The 16,792-nt window shown below is 39.1% G+C and overlaps 2 protein-coding genes across 2 annotated transcripts in view; one reads left to right on the top strand and one right to left on the bottom strand.

Moving 5' to 3' along the window:
* The window catches only part of mbd2 (methyl-CpG binding domain protein 2), a 30,423-nt gene extending 23,810 nt beyond the window's left edge, over positions 1-6,613 (top strand). The window contains exon 7 of the mRNA XM_074691211.1: positions 5,855-6,613. The gene's annotated coding sequence lies outside the window, so the exon portion shown is untranslated. The remainder of the gene's footprint in view (positions 1-5,854) is intronic.
* A 5,682-nt stretch (positions 6,614-12,295) lies between these two features.
* On the bottom strand, positions 12,296-14,247 carry LOC141805329 (lysozyme C-like). Its single transcript, XM_074690322.1, has 4 exons — positions 13,987-14,247; positions 12,948-13,103; positions 12,608-12,686; positions 12,296-12,507 (listed from the first exon to the last, which is right to left on the bottom strand). Exons 1-4 carry the CDS (start codon positions 14,111-14,113, stop codon positions 12,441-12,443), a joined length of 429 nt encoding a protein of 142 aa, XP_074546423.1. The 5' UTR covers positions 14,114-14,247; the 3' UTR covers positions 12,296-12,440.
* Positions 14,248-16,792: the final 2,545 nt, after the last annotated feature.

Below are 16,792 nucleotides of genomic sequence, written 5' to 3'. Positions count from 1 at the left end.
TTTTCTGTACCAGGTAGAACTACAAATACTAAAAACCAAATTCAATGACATTTTGTAACTTACAAAATCTTCTTTCTTGCGATCAGCTGTTCTGAGACTTGGTTCACAGAGTGTACATCATGTATAATCACTGATAAGGATCTTGTGCACTTAGTTTCCTTGTAGGGCTCAAACAACCTCAGAGGGTGAAGACCTGTATCTAAGTTACACAGTTTTATAGAAACCTCAGATTATATTATGCACCTAAATAAGGATGCAGTGTTGGAGGACATCAGTGCTCTAGTGCTATCCTCAGGACAAACTTTACATCTTCACTACTATTGAAGCTTCTTTAAAAATCTAAATCATCAGCATTTGTTTTTCCAGTCAGACACTCATATTTTCTCTGTAAGTGCTGCTGTAGTGATGTTCCTGTCATGATAAATCTTTTATTAATTGAAGCTGCAGTGGTGTGTGTGTGCTGTCAGATGGATGGGATTTGTGTGTGTGTCTCTGGTGTTTCCTCTAAAAGCCGCCAGATAAGGAGACGGTTTTTAAAGCACATTTGTTTTCTGCAAAGCGAGAATCGTCCATTAATGCAGATTTATGCAGATTGGCTGGATGGAAGTCGTTTGGGCGAAAAGAGCCGCTGAGAGTCGAGGAGTGATTACTAATGGGTTTTTATAGCTGGACCAGAGAGAGAGGGCAGCGGCTAGCCCCTGTGTGTGTGTGTGTGTGTGTGTGTGTGTGTGTGTGTGTGTGTGTGTGTGTGTGTGTGTGTGTGTGTGTGTGTGTGTGTGTGTCTCCTTGGCTGCTGAAGCAACCATATTAAATCTTCATAGAAATCTCTAACTGTTGCGTTGGTTTCCTGCTGCTGTGACTCTTGTTGCGGCTTCCTGCTTATTTATTTATGTTAGTTTTATTGCTGAGTTGGTTTTTTTCTCATCCTTTATCTCTTTTTGTTCTGCTCTTTTTTTGGAAACAGTGCAGTAGGTGGCAGTGACACACTAATCCTGCCTCTACAAGGCAAGAATAAAACAAGAATCAAAACAGGTCCAGCATCCTTACTTACTTAAAAAAACAGACAGAGAGACCTTGAGCAGCATTCTTTTAATAGAAAAATGACTCAGGCAGAAGTAATTAATATTTTTTGCATTTTTTCCCAAGTAGTTAGATTTTAATTATCTATGCAGAAAAGTAGAAAATTAACAATAATGACAAGACATTTGATTATGGTGTAAATCCATTACTTAAAGGTAGGGTCAATAGGAATTTTGGTTACTTGTGTTAACACAACATTCAAACTGGGCTCTTACTCCTTAGATTAGTACCAGCAGCAGCACAAACCCACTGCCTTCAACTGTGACTATGAACACACTCAGTAGCCCAGCAACCACCTGTAGCATCGCATTTCTAAGTGGGAGAGACACAAGCAAACCACGGGTATTTGACACATATCTGGTTAGCATAAACCCAGCTCCCGTTGCTCTCCTGTGCTGCTCTTCAAGTTACAGAAAGTGAGTGAAAGTCGAGCCAAGCTTCACCCTTTTTTAGGACATAACTGTGTCTCTTTTTTTCCCCCATTTTGTTTGTGATTTTACCCCCTCTGTGCTATGTTAACTATTGTCACCGCTCTGATTAGCTTCTTCCACTTGCGATTATCGACACGCACAGTTACTTGCACGCTGGGCACGCTGTGATTGGCTAAGGTAGCCTGGGTTGCACCTTGGTAGCTCACTTTGAGGACAGAAGCCTCAGAACATGAGGTATGCAATGGATGCTGAGTAAAACCAGGATACTATCAATTCAACAAAGATACGTTGGAAAAAGTCTGGGTTTTAAAGACCCCAAAACATAAATTAATAAATCAGCCACTCACAAACTTCACCCAAACTTACCACTTAAGTGTTGACAGACATACAGTAAATCACAAATGAGATCACACTCACTCATAGAGAGCTGTCTGAGTGAGGCACACCTCCTCAGGTGCCAGCATCCATGTTTTGGTCTTAAATCACAAACTTGCCACCCTCAGATTTCCAAGAGACTGAGATATTGCAACTCTTGAGAATACAAGCACTGTAAAGATGTTTTACACCAGTGTGTTAGTGCTGTCACATTAAAGCAAGTGTCACTGTATTACTTTTGTGAACAATCATAGGTGATTCATGAAAGAAAAAGAAACTGAGGTTCTGCTACATGCCCAAAAAATCTGTTTATAGGGATAAGCCAGCAAGCTGGCGACCTGTCCCGAAGCCCTGATTTTACAGATGAGCATGGCAGAGACTGTGTTTCTCTTGTTGAGTAAACCTGCCTGAGTCAGAGTTTTCACCTATTTGAGTTCTTGGGGTCATATTTATGGAGCTCTGTGAGTAATTACACTCTTGGTAAAACCTCAATATGGATGAAGGGTCGGACATTGAACTAGTTTACAAACTTAGTGTATTACCAACATGTTTCAGCATTGCTTTTACAGAGAGGAATTTAACATTGAAGTTGGAAAATGACTCCAATTACTCAGTCTTAACTTAAGGCTACCAAGTGAATACTCCTATTGGAGACACAAACACTTTTTTGTTATTTATCTGGTCATTTCTGGTCACATATCTTTTCACTCAGTATTGTTCCTTATTCTTCAAAGAAAGTCTAGTCTCAAGCCTACAAAGGAAATAACTCAAAACATTAGGCATGCAAAAACACAAATCCACACCTTAACATAATATATTGATACATTGCAACATTTGAGGAAAAATGCTTCAATATCAATGTCGCACTTTTTTGTTATACAGAATATATTCAGGGTTAAGTTTTGATCAAACACAAAAATAAAACTGACGAGCATCCTTTTATCTTGTACTGTCAAAAAGTGGCACTGTTTCTTTAAATTTGCCGACTGGTCCTGTTATCTGATCGAGACTAAAGATTCACTCTGCTGACTGTGAAAAGACTGTGACCGTTTGATACCGCCACACAAACAGGCTCGCCTCTGTCTGGGTGCGTGTGTGTGTGTGTGTGTGTGTGTGTGTGTGTTTGTGATAGTATGTGCTGGGATGGGTGGGTGCAGTTAATAGCTGTGTATCTTGTAATTTCCAGAGAAGCTGATTCAGACTCCTGCAGCATTTTTCAGCTGCTGGTAATTAGTGGTTGTTGAGACACAGAGAATTATCTGCTTCAAAGTCATTCACAAGGCTGATAACTGCTGAGTGTGAGCGCGTACACTGTCAGTCAGCTGAATTGCCTCGATTAAGCTGCAGATTATCAGGACTTTCTAATTATTAGGGCGTAATTAAGACTGAGCTGAGGATTATCAGACCGAAACATGAAAATACTGAAACACTGAAAGACAATATTCAGGCACAGACATGTTAATTCGCTGAAACACCAAAACAATGTGGCAGAAAAATAGTGAAACAAAGAGTTAATCTTGTCGACTGTTTGGTGGGTTTAGCAAAACCCTGTAGTCTCCTGATTTAAGACTGGAGGCTCAAAAATAACACATGGAAGATGTAAATATCAGATAACCAAGGAATAAATGTGGTGTTTCCAGTCAGACCAAAGAGGATTGAAGGATCTTCAGTGGTACAGAGTAAAGTAAAACATCTGATGTAAAACAGCAGCATAAATGTAAAAGTGAAAAGAAGGTTTTCAGTTCCGCTGAATAAAAATGAAACACGACCACAGGAAGATACAGAAACAAATTCAGGAGAAAGAAAAAAGGTTCCCAACAGTGTAATATTGAATGTGAGTGGAGAGAGCTTATTCTTGAAAACTGTGTAGAGGTATTGAAATTGAAACTAGACTTTAAAGCAATATTTATTTATTTTTTAAAAGAAGATATCGGAAGCAGTCTATTATATTTAAATTGGTAAAACAAAGCTGGAGCTGAAGTGGCCAAATGAAGGTTTACAAAAAATATATATATTGTGGTAAAATTTAAGGATCAAGTGGAGTGATTAAAGAAAGTAGATGGTATAATTTGTCTTAAGGTTTTAAAGTGTAACGCCAGAAAAACCTAAGTAGTAGCATGGAGAGGGGGGTCCCAGGGTATTGAAAAAAGAAGCATAATAAGAGATTTCAAAAGGGGCCTCAAAGTGGCATCAAGTTAAGTCAAAAGGGACAAACTTTACAGTCTGCCCACAGAAGATTAAATTGCATAAGAAAACTTTAAAATGGTAAAAACCAGAGTAAAGGAAGTGGAACAAAATACATAATGTGAGGATTTAAAGATCTCTTTTTCAGAAAATTGCACAACAAGGTGTTAGAGATAGAAAGGACAGAGTAAAATGGCACATTCAAGAAGTCAAAAGGGGGATTTAAAACTGTGTGTTCAAAATGGAACAAACTTAGTTGGGTAAAAATTTAGTTTAGTTTTAGTATTTTTATTTTGATCATTTCACCAAAGGCTTGGAGTCAAATGTGCTCTGGCACTGGGAGGAAAACAGGGAGAATGGGAGGAGTGGAACATGTTAGTATTTGATATCCCTCCTGCTCTGTCATGGTGTGAACACTGGTGTTTTATGTATAATCAAAGTGTTTTCAGTCTAGTTAAAGGCCTCTGCAGATGAGCATCCTAATTGTAGCCACACCTTCCTCTTTAATGTAGCAGGGGGAGGAGGTGTCGAGGGGTTAATGGAGAACCTAATGATTAGCATGGCGTCTCTCTATATTAATTGGACTTTTTTTTGTCCAGAGGCTGTGTTTATAATTCCATGGGAGCTGGAAGATGGTTTGCTCTGCAGAGTGTTTTTATTAAGTGGGTATTATTAAGACAAGCTAAACGAATCAATTTGGCTTAATGGAGAGGGGGGAGGGGGCGGGGTTCTGTTCAGAAGTCTCTGCAGGGAGCCTCATGATTATATTCACATTTTATCTGTTATTAGGAGACCCAGTGTAGAGCTGAGTGCTCATTAACACAAACACATGTTGGAACTTAATTACATGTGAAGGCTGCTTTTGACCCCCTCATCCCTCCCCTCCAACCTTTAAACCCCGGCTTAACCTTCAGAAAATCATCTTGTTTGAAAAAAAAAAAATCACATTTTGACAGGTCAGACTACATGAAAAGCAAAATACATTTGCTTTGGGTGTTAATTCTTCAGATTTATCTTTTAATTTATCTTCTGATTTAAAGATACATTTCTGGCTTAACCTTGAAATTTGTTATCATCTCAAATGACATACCTGTAAAAAGCTTGGTGTTGGCTTTTCTGCCCTCATTTATATGTTCATCTTTGCTTTACAGCTGACTCACCTTTAAATATAAAATGTCCCAACTTTGGGCATTGATGCTATTATCACATCACTATGTGGTTAAAGTGATATCATGGAGATCAGCAGCTCAGGGATGCTCTCACTAGCTGTGCTGTCGTTGTCTGGATTGCATGACATGATGTTGCTCCATGGTTCTCTGTCAGAGATGGTTTCAGGTCCAGTAGCTCCTTGGGCTGCTTCACACTCGTATCCCTTCCGTTTTCATTAACTAACACTAATTTTCTTTTTCTTTTTTTTTTTCTTCTCTTTTTTTTTTTTTTTTTTTTTTTTAATAGTGTCAATAGACAAAGAGGAAGTGAGTCCAAATCCTTTCATTAAGGAAATATTTGAAGAATGTAAATTTAAAAAAAAAAAAAAAACCTCTTTTTTTTTTTTTGAGGACCCCTTATGTTTTAACTGCTGATATAACTTTGATTGTTACTTTTTGGGGGAGACTAGCCACAACAGAAACCTAAGCCACTACAGAAACCTAAGCCACAACACATCCCTAGCCAAGAACAGAGAGCATGATTGTGGTTTTCTCTTGTAAAAAGCTACAAATATGTGTATTTATTTATTAACTATTGAAGGTAACTCTGTCTTCTTCTGTTTTCTCTTTCTCCAGAATCCTTCTGTTCACCAGCCTCAGGTTAATCATCATCTACATTCTCTTCTGATCCACAAACAAACAACAAAAAAAAACTACCAAGAGACCAAATCATCAGCCACACTGAGCCGTTATCAGCCACTTTCAACGTCAATGACTGTGAGGAGCACAGGAACTGAACTGTGATTTTCTAGAGTCACAGCAACGACCGAAGCAATAACAGCATTAGCAATGAAAATAGCACCAGCAAAGACATTAATACATCAACAAACAACTGCACCAGCAACAGGAACACGGCAAGCAACAGCAGCAATATTTTCCTGCTTACTGCAACAAATGAAGCCTTAACCTCTCTGTGATTTATCATATGAAACAAACTATACAGTAACTTTATAATCCCTCACTTTTTAAATACAGATACAGGTTTTTCTCTCTTTGTGACATAAAGGTGATGAACGTTATAATAATTATAAATAATGAATATTATTTAAAAAAAAAAAAAAAAAAAAATCACCAGTGATCCCAAAGTCAGGTTGCAAACTGCTGGGCGGCTTTTGCTAACTCTTCTAACTCTTACTGTGCTTAATATTTTTGGATGTTTGTGGTGTGTGACTATCTTCAGTTTTAAAGAAGTCTTCAGGGGTTTTAGTGAAACAATGAGAATTTACATGAATATGAAATAGATCAGTTGCTTATTTAAGAAATTTTATACCTTGAGAGAATATGTACAGAGGAAATGTATGTGTACATTTCTTGGACTGGAGTAAATAAATGATTATATTCACTATCATCTGTTGTTTTGATTTTGAATAACTTATCAGAAGTTATCAAAACGTGCTGAAAACATAGATTTACACCAAGGTTGTCAAACTCTTTCATACTTCAATACTTTTTACTACTTTGTGCTTTAAAGTGATACAGTCCCCGTTCATTTGACATTTGCAAATCTTTTAAAAAGAAAAGGGTCTATATACTGCTAAGCTACGGAAAGAGGAAGAGAAGCTTCATGATGATTGGCAAAAAGATAAAAATAAAGAGAGAGGAAGACAGCGCCAGTTTAGTCAACAAAGAGGTAAACAAGAAACAGAAAACATTTTTGGTTGTTTCACAGCGGCTGTGCTCTTAAAAAAAAAAGAAGTGCATCTGAGCTCAATTTTGAGCTTTGTGGAAAAGGCTGTGAATACTTATGTACATGTAATGTCTTAGTTTTTTGTTTAAAATAAATTTGCAAAAAAGAAAAATTATCACATTTTCATTATACTGGACAAAATATGATATTAAAGGTCTGGTATTGTGCTCCTTTTCTGCAGTTTAAAATGGATCATTGATGTCTTCATGAAATGGTAGTAGCATGTTTTGGTCCAAAAAGCCAATAAATCAAGCACAGCAGCATTGTTTCTAGGCTCTCATAGCCCCTCTGTTCAGAACGGTCTGATTTAGTGGGCGTGGCCGTCATATGTAAATGAGCCCCGCTCTTCCGCATCACTGAGAGCGGTGCCTTCTAACCATGACTTCCAAGTTCCAAGTGCACAATGTTTAGAAAACAGGGAAGCTCATTGATCGTAATATTACATGTTAAAACAACAGGCTAACCGCAGCTACAGTTAGCATCCTGAAGCTAACACAGACAGGGGGGACACTGAGGAAAAGCTCTTACATCTGCTCCACAGCATGCAGCATTTCAAATACTCACATTTCCAGGGTCCGAGGTTTGTTGGTGGATGGTTGGTAATGCGCCTGGATTCAGGACCAGTCTATTCGCTAGCCCTCTGTTGTACTGTCCGAAGTTGGAACAGCAGTCGGCTGTGAAGTGAGTGGCTCACAAATACACAGTTTTACTGAGTGTAGCTGGCACATTTCCTTGATAAATGAACTCTTGCTACTTAGTCTTGTCTTCTTCTGAGATGGGAAGCTTGTGCATGGAACTATGTGGCTGTTTACAGCCAAAAACAAAGAGGGGGGAGGGGAGTGGGTGGGGATGAGGTTCGGGGGTATCTGCTCTGGTGAACCAATCAGGTCGGACTTGCTCCTGAATGGTCAAAAAAGGGAATCACTGACATCAACAAATCCCCAAAATCCGAACAGCTCCTTTTAGGTCAGGATTTTACACTCACAAGCACTACTAAGTACAGGTTTTGTCGTTAAATATCACATTTTGTGGGCTGGGAGGAAAGCCAACGACCCACAAATTTCACTAAAAGACTCAGTAACATGATTTTATAGTATGAGACCTTTAAACCATATATTCTCCCCCCGGGCATGTTTTGGGCATGCACAAATGCATTGCAGCATGTTTGTTTCTATTGCAGATAGAAAGCAGAAGTCCTGTGTGTTCATCAGTCTCTGCCTTTTGACTGTTGGTTGTGAACCCATAACAGCTGCACTAAAGCAGATTCCCGTTAATCAAAAAAAAAATAATAATAGTAATCGAAAGAAATTACAGCCTGGGAGCATAATCTCTGCAAATACAAACTCAATGGTAAAATTTTGTTTCAAGTGTTCACATTATTTAAAGTAAAATCTGTATTCTCATTCTTGTTACTGTAAATACATCAAATGTTAATCCTTGTTCAGGGATTATTTTTTTGTTTGTTTTTTTTGACTGCAAGATTGTGCAAATTGAAAAACAGTACAAATTAAGTACAAGAGGAACCAGGTTTTGTGCCCAGGAAATTTTCTTGCTGTTTATTCAAACAGGTACCAGTAACATCTTATTTGAACCCATACTGTGTCATGTTGACACATGTGAATTACATTGGCTTTTGGCTGGTATTTCAGCTTTCCACATTCCTCTAGTAATAAAGCATATCTCTACATCTACAGCCCAGATTGCCACTTGATTTCCTAATCCCTCTCCTGCTCCCATGAGGATGAACCCTTCAGCTGCTCCTGACACTCTAACCTTCAATCTGCACCACCCTCAGATTGAACTTCACACTTTCAGCTCCTCTCCTGGTACAACCAGCTAACTTACCAGTATGTTGTTTGTGCCGTCAGATACTTGGCACTTGCTCCCGGTCCAGATGTTGGCCTCTGTATGCGTGACTGTATGCGATTGTGTGCACTGTGTGGTGTGTTTTTGTGTGTGTATGTGTGTTATAGACAGAGTGAGACACACCAGCTTGCCAGCTCGGCTCTCATTTGCATCTGTTAATGGCTCTATGATGCCAGTTTCTGATCACGGCAAATACACATTTAAATTTCTGCTTCTTTGCCAGATGCTCCCTCCCCTCTCTGTCTCTCTCTGTCTGTTTAGGGATTCCTGTATCCATCCTGTAACAGCATCTCTGTTCGTGCTCAGCATCCAAACACGGCAGCGGAGGTTAAACAGGAGACATGAAGCTGCTGCTGGTGATGATGCTGTATCTGATCATGATAAAGCTTTTGTACATTTCTGCCGTTAACGCATCATTACCAAACAACTTGAATTTATCTGCACCATCCTCTCAGGATTCCACCAGATAGCTGCAGGTATTTGCTCCCATCCTGACACAGAAACACCCGAGCCAGAGAAACTTCAAAGGATTGATAGTCATACAGTTATTTTTGGATAAAGGGCTCTGCTCTTTCAGGGAGCCCTGGAGCTGCTTTTCCATTTCATGAACTTTCACAAGGGACACAGGACCTTTAGGTGAACTCAGTATATCTTCTCTGTGGGCACCAGGTTTGAAATCAAGTCCCAGGAACATTATTTAACTCCAGAAAACATCTCCTTTCAAGGAATGGTATCTTTTCCAAGTGGGCCTTTGAGCGCTGAACACGTTTGAATGATTGAGTAATTGCAGCATTTAACAGAGCAAAGCAGCAGTGAGTACAGCTCTCTGGGACCTGAGCAGGTTCAGGATTGTTCTTTTAGTATTAGTTGAAGCAGACTGTGTTTGTTGATGTGATGTAAATAAAGACTAGAGCACTTTTTTGAGTTATGGGCCTTTAATTGGATAGAGGACAGCAGGAAACATTTGTGGATGTGCAGGAAAGAGGCCACAGGCTGGATTCAAACCCGGGCCACCTGCGCGAGGACAAACCTCATAGAATGCAACCTAGGCCACTGGGCCATCTATGGTCCAAGACCAGACCACATTTTATGACCAATTCATGTAGAAATCCAGGAAACTCCAAATGGTTCACACACTATTTCTTGAAGCTGAATTTTGATTAACCATAATGAACAGAACCATCTGTTTGACACAGCAAGAATTAAATGCTGCATTTATGTTTTGGAGAAAATGCATGAATGCAAATGACCAGGATAAGGACCAATCCTTTTCTGGAATTGGTGCTCAGAATAGCTTTTGAATACTGAGCTAACATTACAGTATTCAGAAGCTATTCTGAATTTAAAAATACGACCAACAATTCAAAACATGGCTTATATTTGCATGGAGTAACAAAGGTCTAGATATCTGTTAAAAATATCTGTATCATTGGAAATTTGCCATTCCCCTTGGTTTCAACTGAGGTCCTAATTTGTCTTTGTTTCAAGGGCTGTGTAGCCCTTTACCTTTAACTTACGGAGAAATGGGACACCACTTTGCTAGCCACCCCCCCAGCTGTTCATTCTGTTTCTCCCCAGCTCTTGGACCCAAACATTTCAACTGAGGATCCTCAAAGAATCAAAGTTCTGCTGTCTTCTCTCTGAATATTGTCCGGGTTTTGCTACTGTTTGCTCCCCCCATCACTGAGCCATTTCTGCTTTTTAGTTAATTTCCCTGCCCATTGTGTTCTTTAACCATGATAATAAAAACAGACAAACAGGATATGACTGTTGAAGTTCACATTAGTAGCAGAGTGCTTTAGTGGATCTCAAACTTCTCTTAACTTTCACTTTTTTCCATATTTAGGACGTTACCATGGCAGTGTCCTCTATGTGGCATAACACTGGCTGTGTGCCCAAAGTGCAGGACACATGTGAGATCAGTGAAAAGCGATTCTGGATTTTGGATGAAATCTGTTGATAAATATTTTTTCTACAGCATTATTTTTCCTTTATATTGTCATTTCTCATCATTTCTGATTTTTTTTTCTCAAAATAAATCCTCAATAAGTTATATGGTCTGAGTCTTAGCACTTAAACACTGATCTGCTGCTAGATGAACTTTTCAAACCATCACAGTGTGAGTCAGACTGAAGGAAACAAAATGACAGTCTGATTTTTATGTTTAGGATGGTCTGTGTTTTATTGTTTAGCTGTTTGCTCAGTTATAGAAAGAACAGAGGCATGTTACTGTGCTGCCCGTGAGTATTTAATGGATTGTATTTTGCTGTTGTTAGTACTCACCTTAATCATCAAAGTTATGTCCTTTTCTTCAGCTGCTCAGGTCAGTTTCCTTCTTGCACTTTTCCCAAGCCATTATGAAACAGACAGGGCATCATGATCAGATCTCACCAGGATTTGATGCTGTTGAGGTCTCTGATGGTGGGTTTGGTGCAGGTGATGGCTATTTTAATTATATCAGTCAGATATTTTGTAACAAAAAAATAGATAGGGGTGTTTGACAAGCTGGCTTATGATTGCTCATCTTTATGACCTTAAACTTTAATGTCCTGGCCTATTGTCAGACATTAAAAATCTAATTTTGGTTTAACAGATGAAATGTAGGAGGATTATAGTATGTCTTATGGTCTGTTTGAAATTGTGATGTGATCGTAATTGGAAAAGTTCCTGCAAATGAGTGAATGGATGGAGTGTTGATGTTCATGTTGGGAAGTTGCTTCATAGTAATCTGTTCTTTTCCATAGTTTGGTCTGTTCTGTGTCTGAGTCCTCTCACAAGCCGTTCTGATATTAACTGCTCCCCTCAGCTCATCTAAACAGAGTATTATGAGCTGTGGAAGCTTATTCAGTACAGGCACATGAGGAAGGCAAGATGGCTGAAATACCAGGACCAACAGACTCTGAGGGTGGGGCAGGGGGCAAGCACTCCCCACTGTTGCTCTAATGTCTAAAAGTACACTGCAGAAGAGCCCTTCGGCTGTCCTTGTGAAAATTACGTTGAATGGAAAACAAAGGAATGCAAAAATGTCATTGGTTGATTTTTCACAACAGTGTTCAGCTACACTTGGTGCTAATTTGTTTTTGGATTGTGCCGACCACTTCACCTTTGACTGCCTCTGCAACAAGGGCTAAGCACATAAAGATACACACAAACACTACACCACAGCTAATGCACATAATAGCTGGTCTTCTCCTGTGTGGAGTCAGATTCTGGATCGTAGGTGTAGTGTTGTTACACGAGTTCCCCTGGCAGAGTGCTTGCAATGCACCCTTTGGTGTTTTTCTACCTCTGCATCCAAAAGATTCAGGCTGTAAAACATTATTGTACTTTATTATCAAAGCAATTATTCAAGTCACTATGGACATAAGGTTAGACACAGAGATGCAGAAAATTCAAAGGCTAATTTTTTTTTTTTTTTTAGACAACTTTAGTTTAAAAATAAAAACAGGACAAAATGGATCTGACTTCACTTGTTTTTGAAAGATTGCTCTCTTTGTTTATTGCATGACTCCTGTCAGATCAGCAGTACAAACAACAGAAGCACTTTAATCCAATGCAGATGTGAGAAATGTTCTTTGCTGAATGTCATCTCTTTTCTCCGGATCATGTCTAAAGACCACATCCAGCCAAGTAGGAGCTCAGGTCCCGGTCCTGGCAGTGAACTTTCCAAGCCACCCTGAAACAGACAGATGGGCATTTTGTTATCAATCTTCTTCCAGTTTAAAGGTACATGAACATTTAACAATGTGTATATCAGTCACATGACCAGATCTTACCAGGCTCTGATGCCGTTGGGGTCCCTGACCACACGTTTGGCACAGTTGATTGCTGTGACGACATTATCAGTCAGAAGCTCTGTGAAGGAGGACAAAACGAAAATCTCAATTACTGAAAGATTAGCATGTACAACACATAGGAATGTTCTTGACTGAGTAAAAATAATAATAATAAATAATAATAATGCTTTTCTTTCTTTTCTCGACCCGTTGCTTTCTTCTTAATGTTGCTGACTCTTTTAAATAAGGTCTGAACAGCTTTAGTGGCTGCTAAAGATCTCCAAATTACACAAAGATGAGTCATTGTACAGGACAAAAGTGCATGACCACCATTACTGACCACTGCACTGAATGCCGCATGCATTGCGTGCGAATGAGCCATCGTAGCACCAGTAGCGGCTGTTAATCTGGAAGATGCCGTAGTCAGTGGATCCATCAGTGTTGTGGTTGGTGGCCTGGGTGTTGTAGTGTGACTCCCACTGGGACAGACACACCCCTGCAGAGGAAAGCAAAATTACAATCAAAAAAAAAAAACAGTATTAAAAAGATCCAATCTATTTTTTTTGCTTTAAAATGACTCTTTGGTGATTAGATAATAGAAAACTTGTTAAGAATAACTATCAAAGGAGCAGATACTGGCTTCCACAAGAAATTGCAACAAAGCTCCTGGGAATGCACTGATTTTAGGGCCACATGGATCAAGTGGAACTATTAGTCTAACATCTGGTCTGGTCCTGTACATGTATATGTGATGTCCCGCTAGAAAAACTTTCTCTGTTCCAGTCTGTGGTGGGTGTAGTTAATGGTAAAGTTTTCCTTTTAGAGAGACAGCAAGCTTGTTGTATGTGAACACACAATGACGGCTCAACTGTATTACATATTTTTATATTATCATAAGTCTATCAGAAATTTGGACAGGGGACATTGTGTGTAAATTTGAATAGAAGCAGGCCTCTTTTACAGTACCCCCCCCCCCCAAAAAAAATAAAATAAAATAAAACAATAAAATTAATTAAATTAAATTAAATTCAATTCAATTCAATTCAATTCAATTCAATTCAATTCAATTCAATTCAATTCAATTCAATTCAATTCAATTCAATTAAAAAATGAATAGATAAATAAATAAATCACAACTTCCTCAGGTTGGCACTGTTAAAGTAGATCACTTGTTACAGTGAAAGGTATTAAGATCAGCTGTAACTTGTCTTGTTAGGCCAAACTATCTTCAATAACTGTTTTTCTCAATTAGACTATTTAGAATCCACTTTAAAATGATCATTCTTAATCAATCCATATCTGACAAATAGTGAATGGAATATTAAATTAATGTTATAAGACCAGATCAGGTGTGTGCAGACTGACAGGCTGGTACTCACAGTCAGCCAGGCTGACACCCCAGTAGCCGTCCATCCCATTGTTCTTCAGCACGCGGGCCCATTCACAGCGATCATAGACCCTCGCACTCGCCACAGCCACCAACAGCAGGAACACAAGCCCTCTCATGGTTCACTCTCTGCAGGACCGAATGTCAAGCAGCTCCAGATAGAAATCCTTTTAAAGGCTGCTGCGCTTCGCACTTCTGCTTTGAATGTCGTTAAGCTCTAGGAAGTGTTTGTTTTCCACATCTCTGAGCCAAGTTAGGACATGTGAACAGTCAGTTGGTTTCCAGGTGCACAGTGTGTTTCATAATCATGATACTGGAGACTGACAGACGGGAAATTCCAGATATGTAAGTTGCAGGAACTTGAAGTGAAAGAATCCTTGGCAGTTTTTTTCTGTAAGTAAACGGCATGTTTACTTTCACTTTGACTCAACATCATGAGCATGCCCCTTGTTCCTGTTCTTGTTTCCTCATTTCTGTTCTTTGGTTTGCAAACATGACAGTCCAGAAGTAAAAAAGCATGAATGCCTAAGTGGGATGAGTTACTTGTGAGTTTGCATATTTATTTTATTGCACATCAACAAACAGACAGATTCAGAATGAATAGTATAAAGGTGTATAATCTCACCTTGTTTATGATTATTCAGTGTAAAAATGTCCACCAAGGTCTGTTTTTTCTTCCACTGTCCTTCTGTGTTTGTGCTAAAATGCTGCACAAGTTTGCAGGTTCTCACTGCAAGGGCCTTTGACTCTAACAAGACCTTGAAACATAATTATCTTCAACATTTGAGCTTTGTAATCAGATTTCAAGATTGGATTATTTAAGCTCACCGTATGCTAAATGTAGAAATAATATCTTAATTCCTTCTCAGACTCTGGTAAACCACAAAAATAGGGGAAACATGACAGTTCTCTCAAAATCTATTCAACATTTTTGTTTGTTTTTCAGAATTGCTCCAAGAATTTACCTCTTGCACAAAAGAGTGTTTTTTTTATTTAAAGTGTTTCTAATTTTGTACCATAACCCTTAAAAAACCTGACTTAAATGGTAGACAGCATTTCACTGCTACTGTTCTTTTTTCCCACTCCATCAATGCAATAATCAGAGCTAGAAGTGTTTTACACAATGCTGTCATTTAAAGGTTGTGACCAGGGCTGTTATTTGGAAATAGAAGTTTATGTTGTATAATTCTTTGTTTGAACGTGCTGTGCACTTTGATTTGTGAAATCTGTTGTGAATAATAATGTACACAAGACTGAGTCATAATTTGTTATATCATATTATTTCACTGATAAAATAACATCAGGTCAGAGATATGATCCTGTTTATTCTTCCCTTCCCCCTCTCTTTCATCATTAGTTCTTGTGTCAAGCTTCACACAAGTGCTCTAACAGAAGAGTGCCAAAAATAAGACTAAGATTGCATACCATTCCATCCATCAATTCATTTCCTACACCACTTACACTGTTCAGGGCCGCGGGTGCCTGGAGCCTTTCCCAGCTGTCCAAGGGCGAGAGGCGGAGTACACTCTGGATTGGTCGTCAGTCAATCGCAGGGCTGACACGTAGAAACAGACAAACTTTCATGCACGCACTCACACCTATGGACACTTTGGAGTGACCAATTTAACCTGATGAGCATGTTTGGACTTCGTGAGGAAACTGGAGTACCCAGAGAGAACAGTACATATGCATGGGAAGAACATGCAAACTCCATACAGAAAGGCTCCCTGGGCAAACTGGGAATCTAAATGGTGACCTTCTTGCTGTGAAGTTGCAGCGCTAACTGTCGTGCCACCGTGCAGCCCGCATAACATCCATTCAAAATACCCAAACCAGTAGTATATAAAGGTCTTATAGAGCTGAACCTGCTAGGTATAAAATATAGAGTGACTTTTGTTTCTGTCATCACCTTAAATCCATTCTGTTATAAAAGCATCTAGAGGCCATGTGAGGAACTGCGGCTTTATTTGTTATTAGGACGTGGATCTGGAAAATTAAACAATCTTTTTAAAAGTACAGAAAACAAGATGATTTACTTGGAAAATGTTTCTGAAAGAAATTTGTTTGGGAATGGGGGAAATTAAAATGTATAGACTGTGACTGCTTAAACAGAGGCGTTTGCTTGGTCCTGGTTAGTTCAAAGCCTGTTTGTGTGCATGGGTTTTTTACCCATCAGTTATTGAACGGAGTATGTTTGTTTGTTTGTTTGTAGGGTAAATCAATCATTTTATCAGTCTGTGTTTTCATGTTTCACAGCTCTCCTGAGCTCTAAACGGCATCAACACTTAAAAAGTTGGAAAAGTACCCGATCTGGTTGTCACTGCAGGTTCTCTTCTGAGACATTTTATCATACAGGGCTGTAATCATACTCATAATGGAGTTCCTGAACTCCATTTGCTGCTCTTACTTTCTCCATTCTCTGGCTGCACCTTGTTTTCAGACCCTTCTTCATCAGAACACCCTCACTCACCGTCCTTTCGCTGCTTCATCTCAAACCTGAAACACCGGCAGAGAATGCAATTAATCAGCCGGCTGAGCTGACGGCAGTCGAATCAATTAAGCTGCACACAGAGAGCAGGGAGGAGGATGGATCCATTGGAGTCAGAGAGAGTGAGAACCTGGGGAGATGTTTAAATGGTGTAAACAAGGATCGAGCATGGATGCAGGTTTCAGATACAGCTGAGGATTTCTGAAGAGCATTTGGTTTTACAGCTGCAAAAAATGCAACACTCTCAGAATCTAAGAACTGTATAAATGAGACAGAGTCAATACAGCTGCAAGGTATTTTTTTTTTTCTC

Source organism: Halichoeres trimaculatus, unplaced genomic scaffold (assembly GCF_033239565.1).
Source record: "Halichoeres trimaculatus isolate MK-OKI-2021-1 unplaced genomic scaffold, fHalTri1.1 fHalTri1_scaffold_16, whole genome shotgun sequence".
Lineage (NCBI taxonomy): Eukaryota > Metazoa > Chordata > Actinopteri > Labriformes > Labridae > Halichoeres > Halichoeres trimaculatus.
This window is presented reverse-complemented; position numbering and strand designations above follow the sequence as displayed.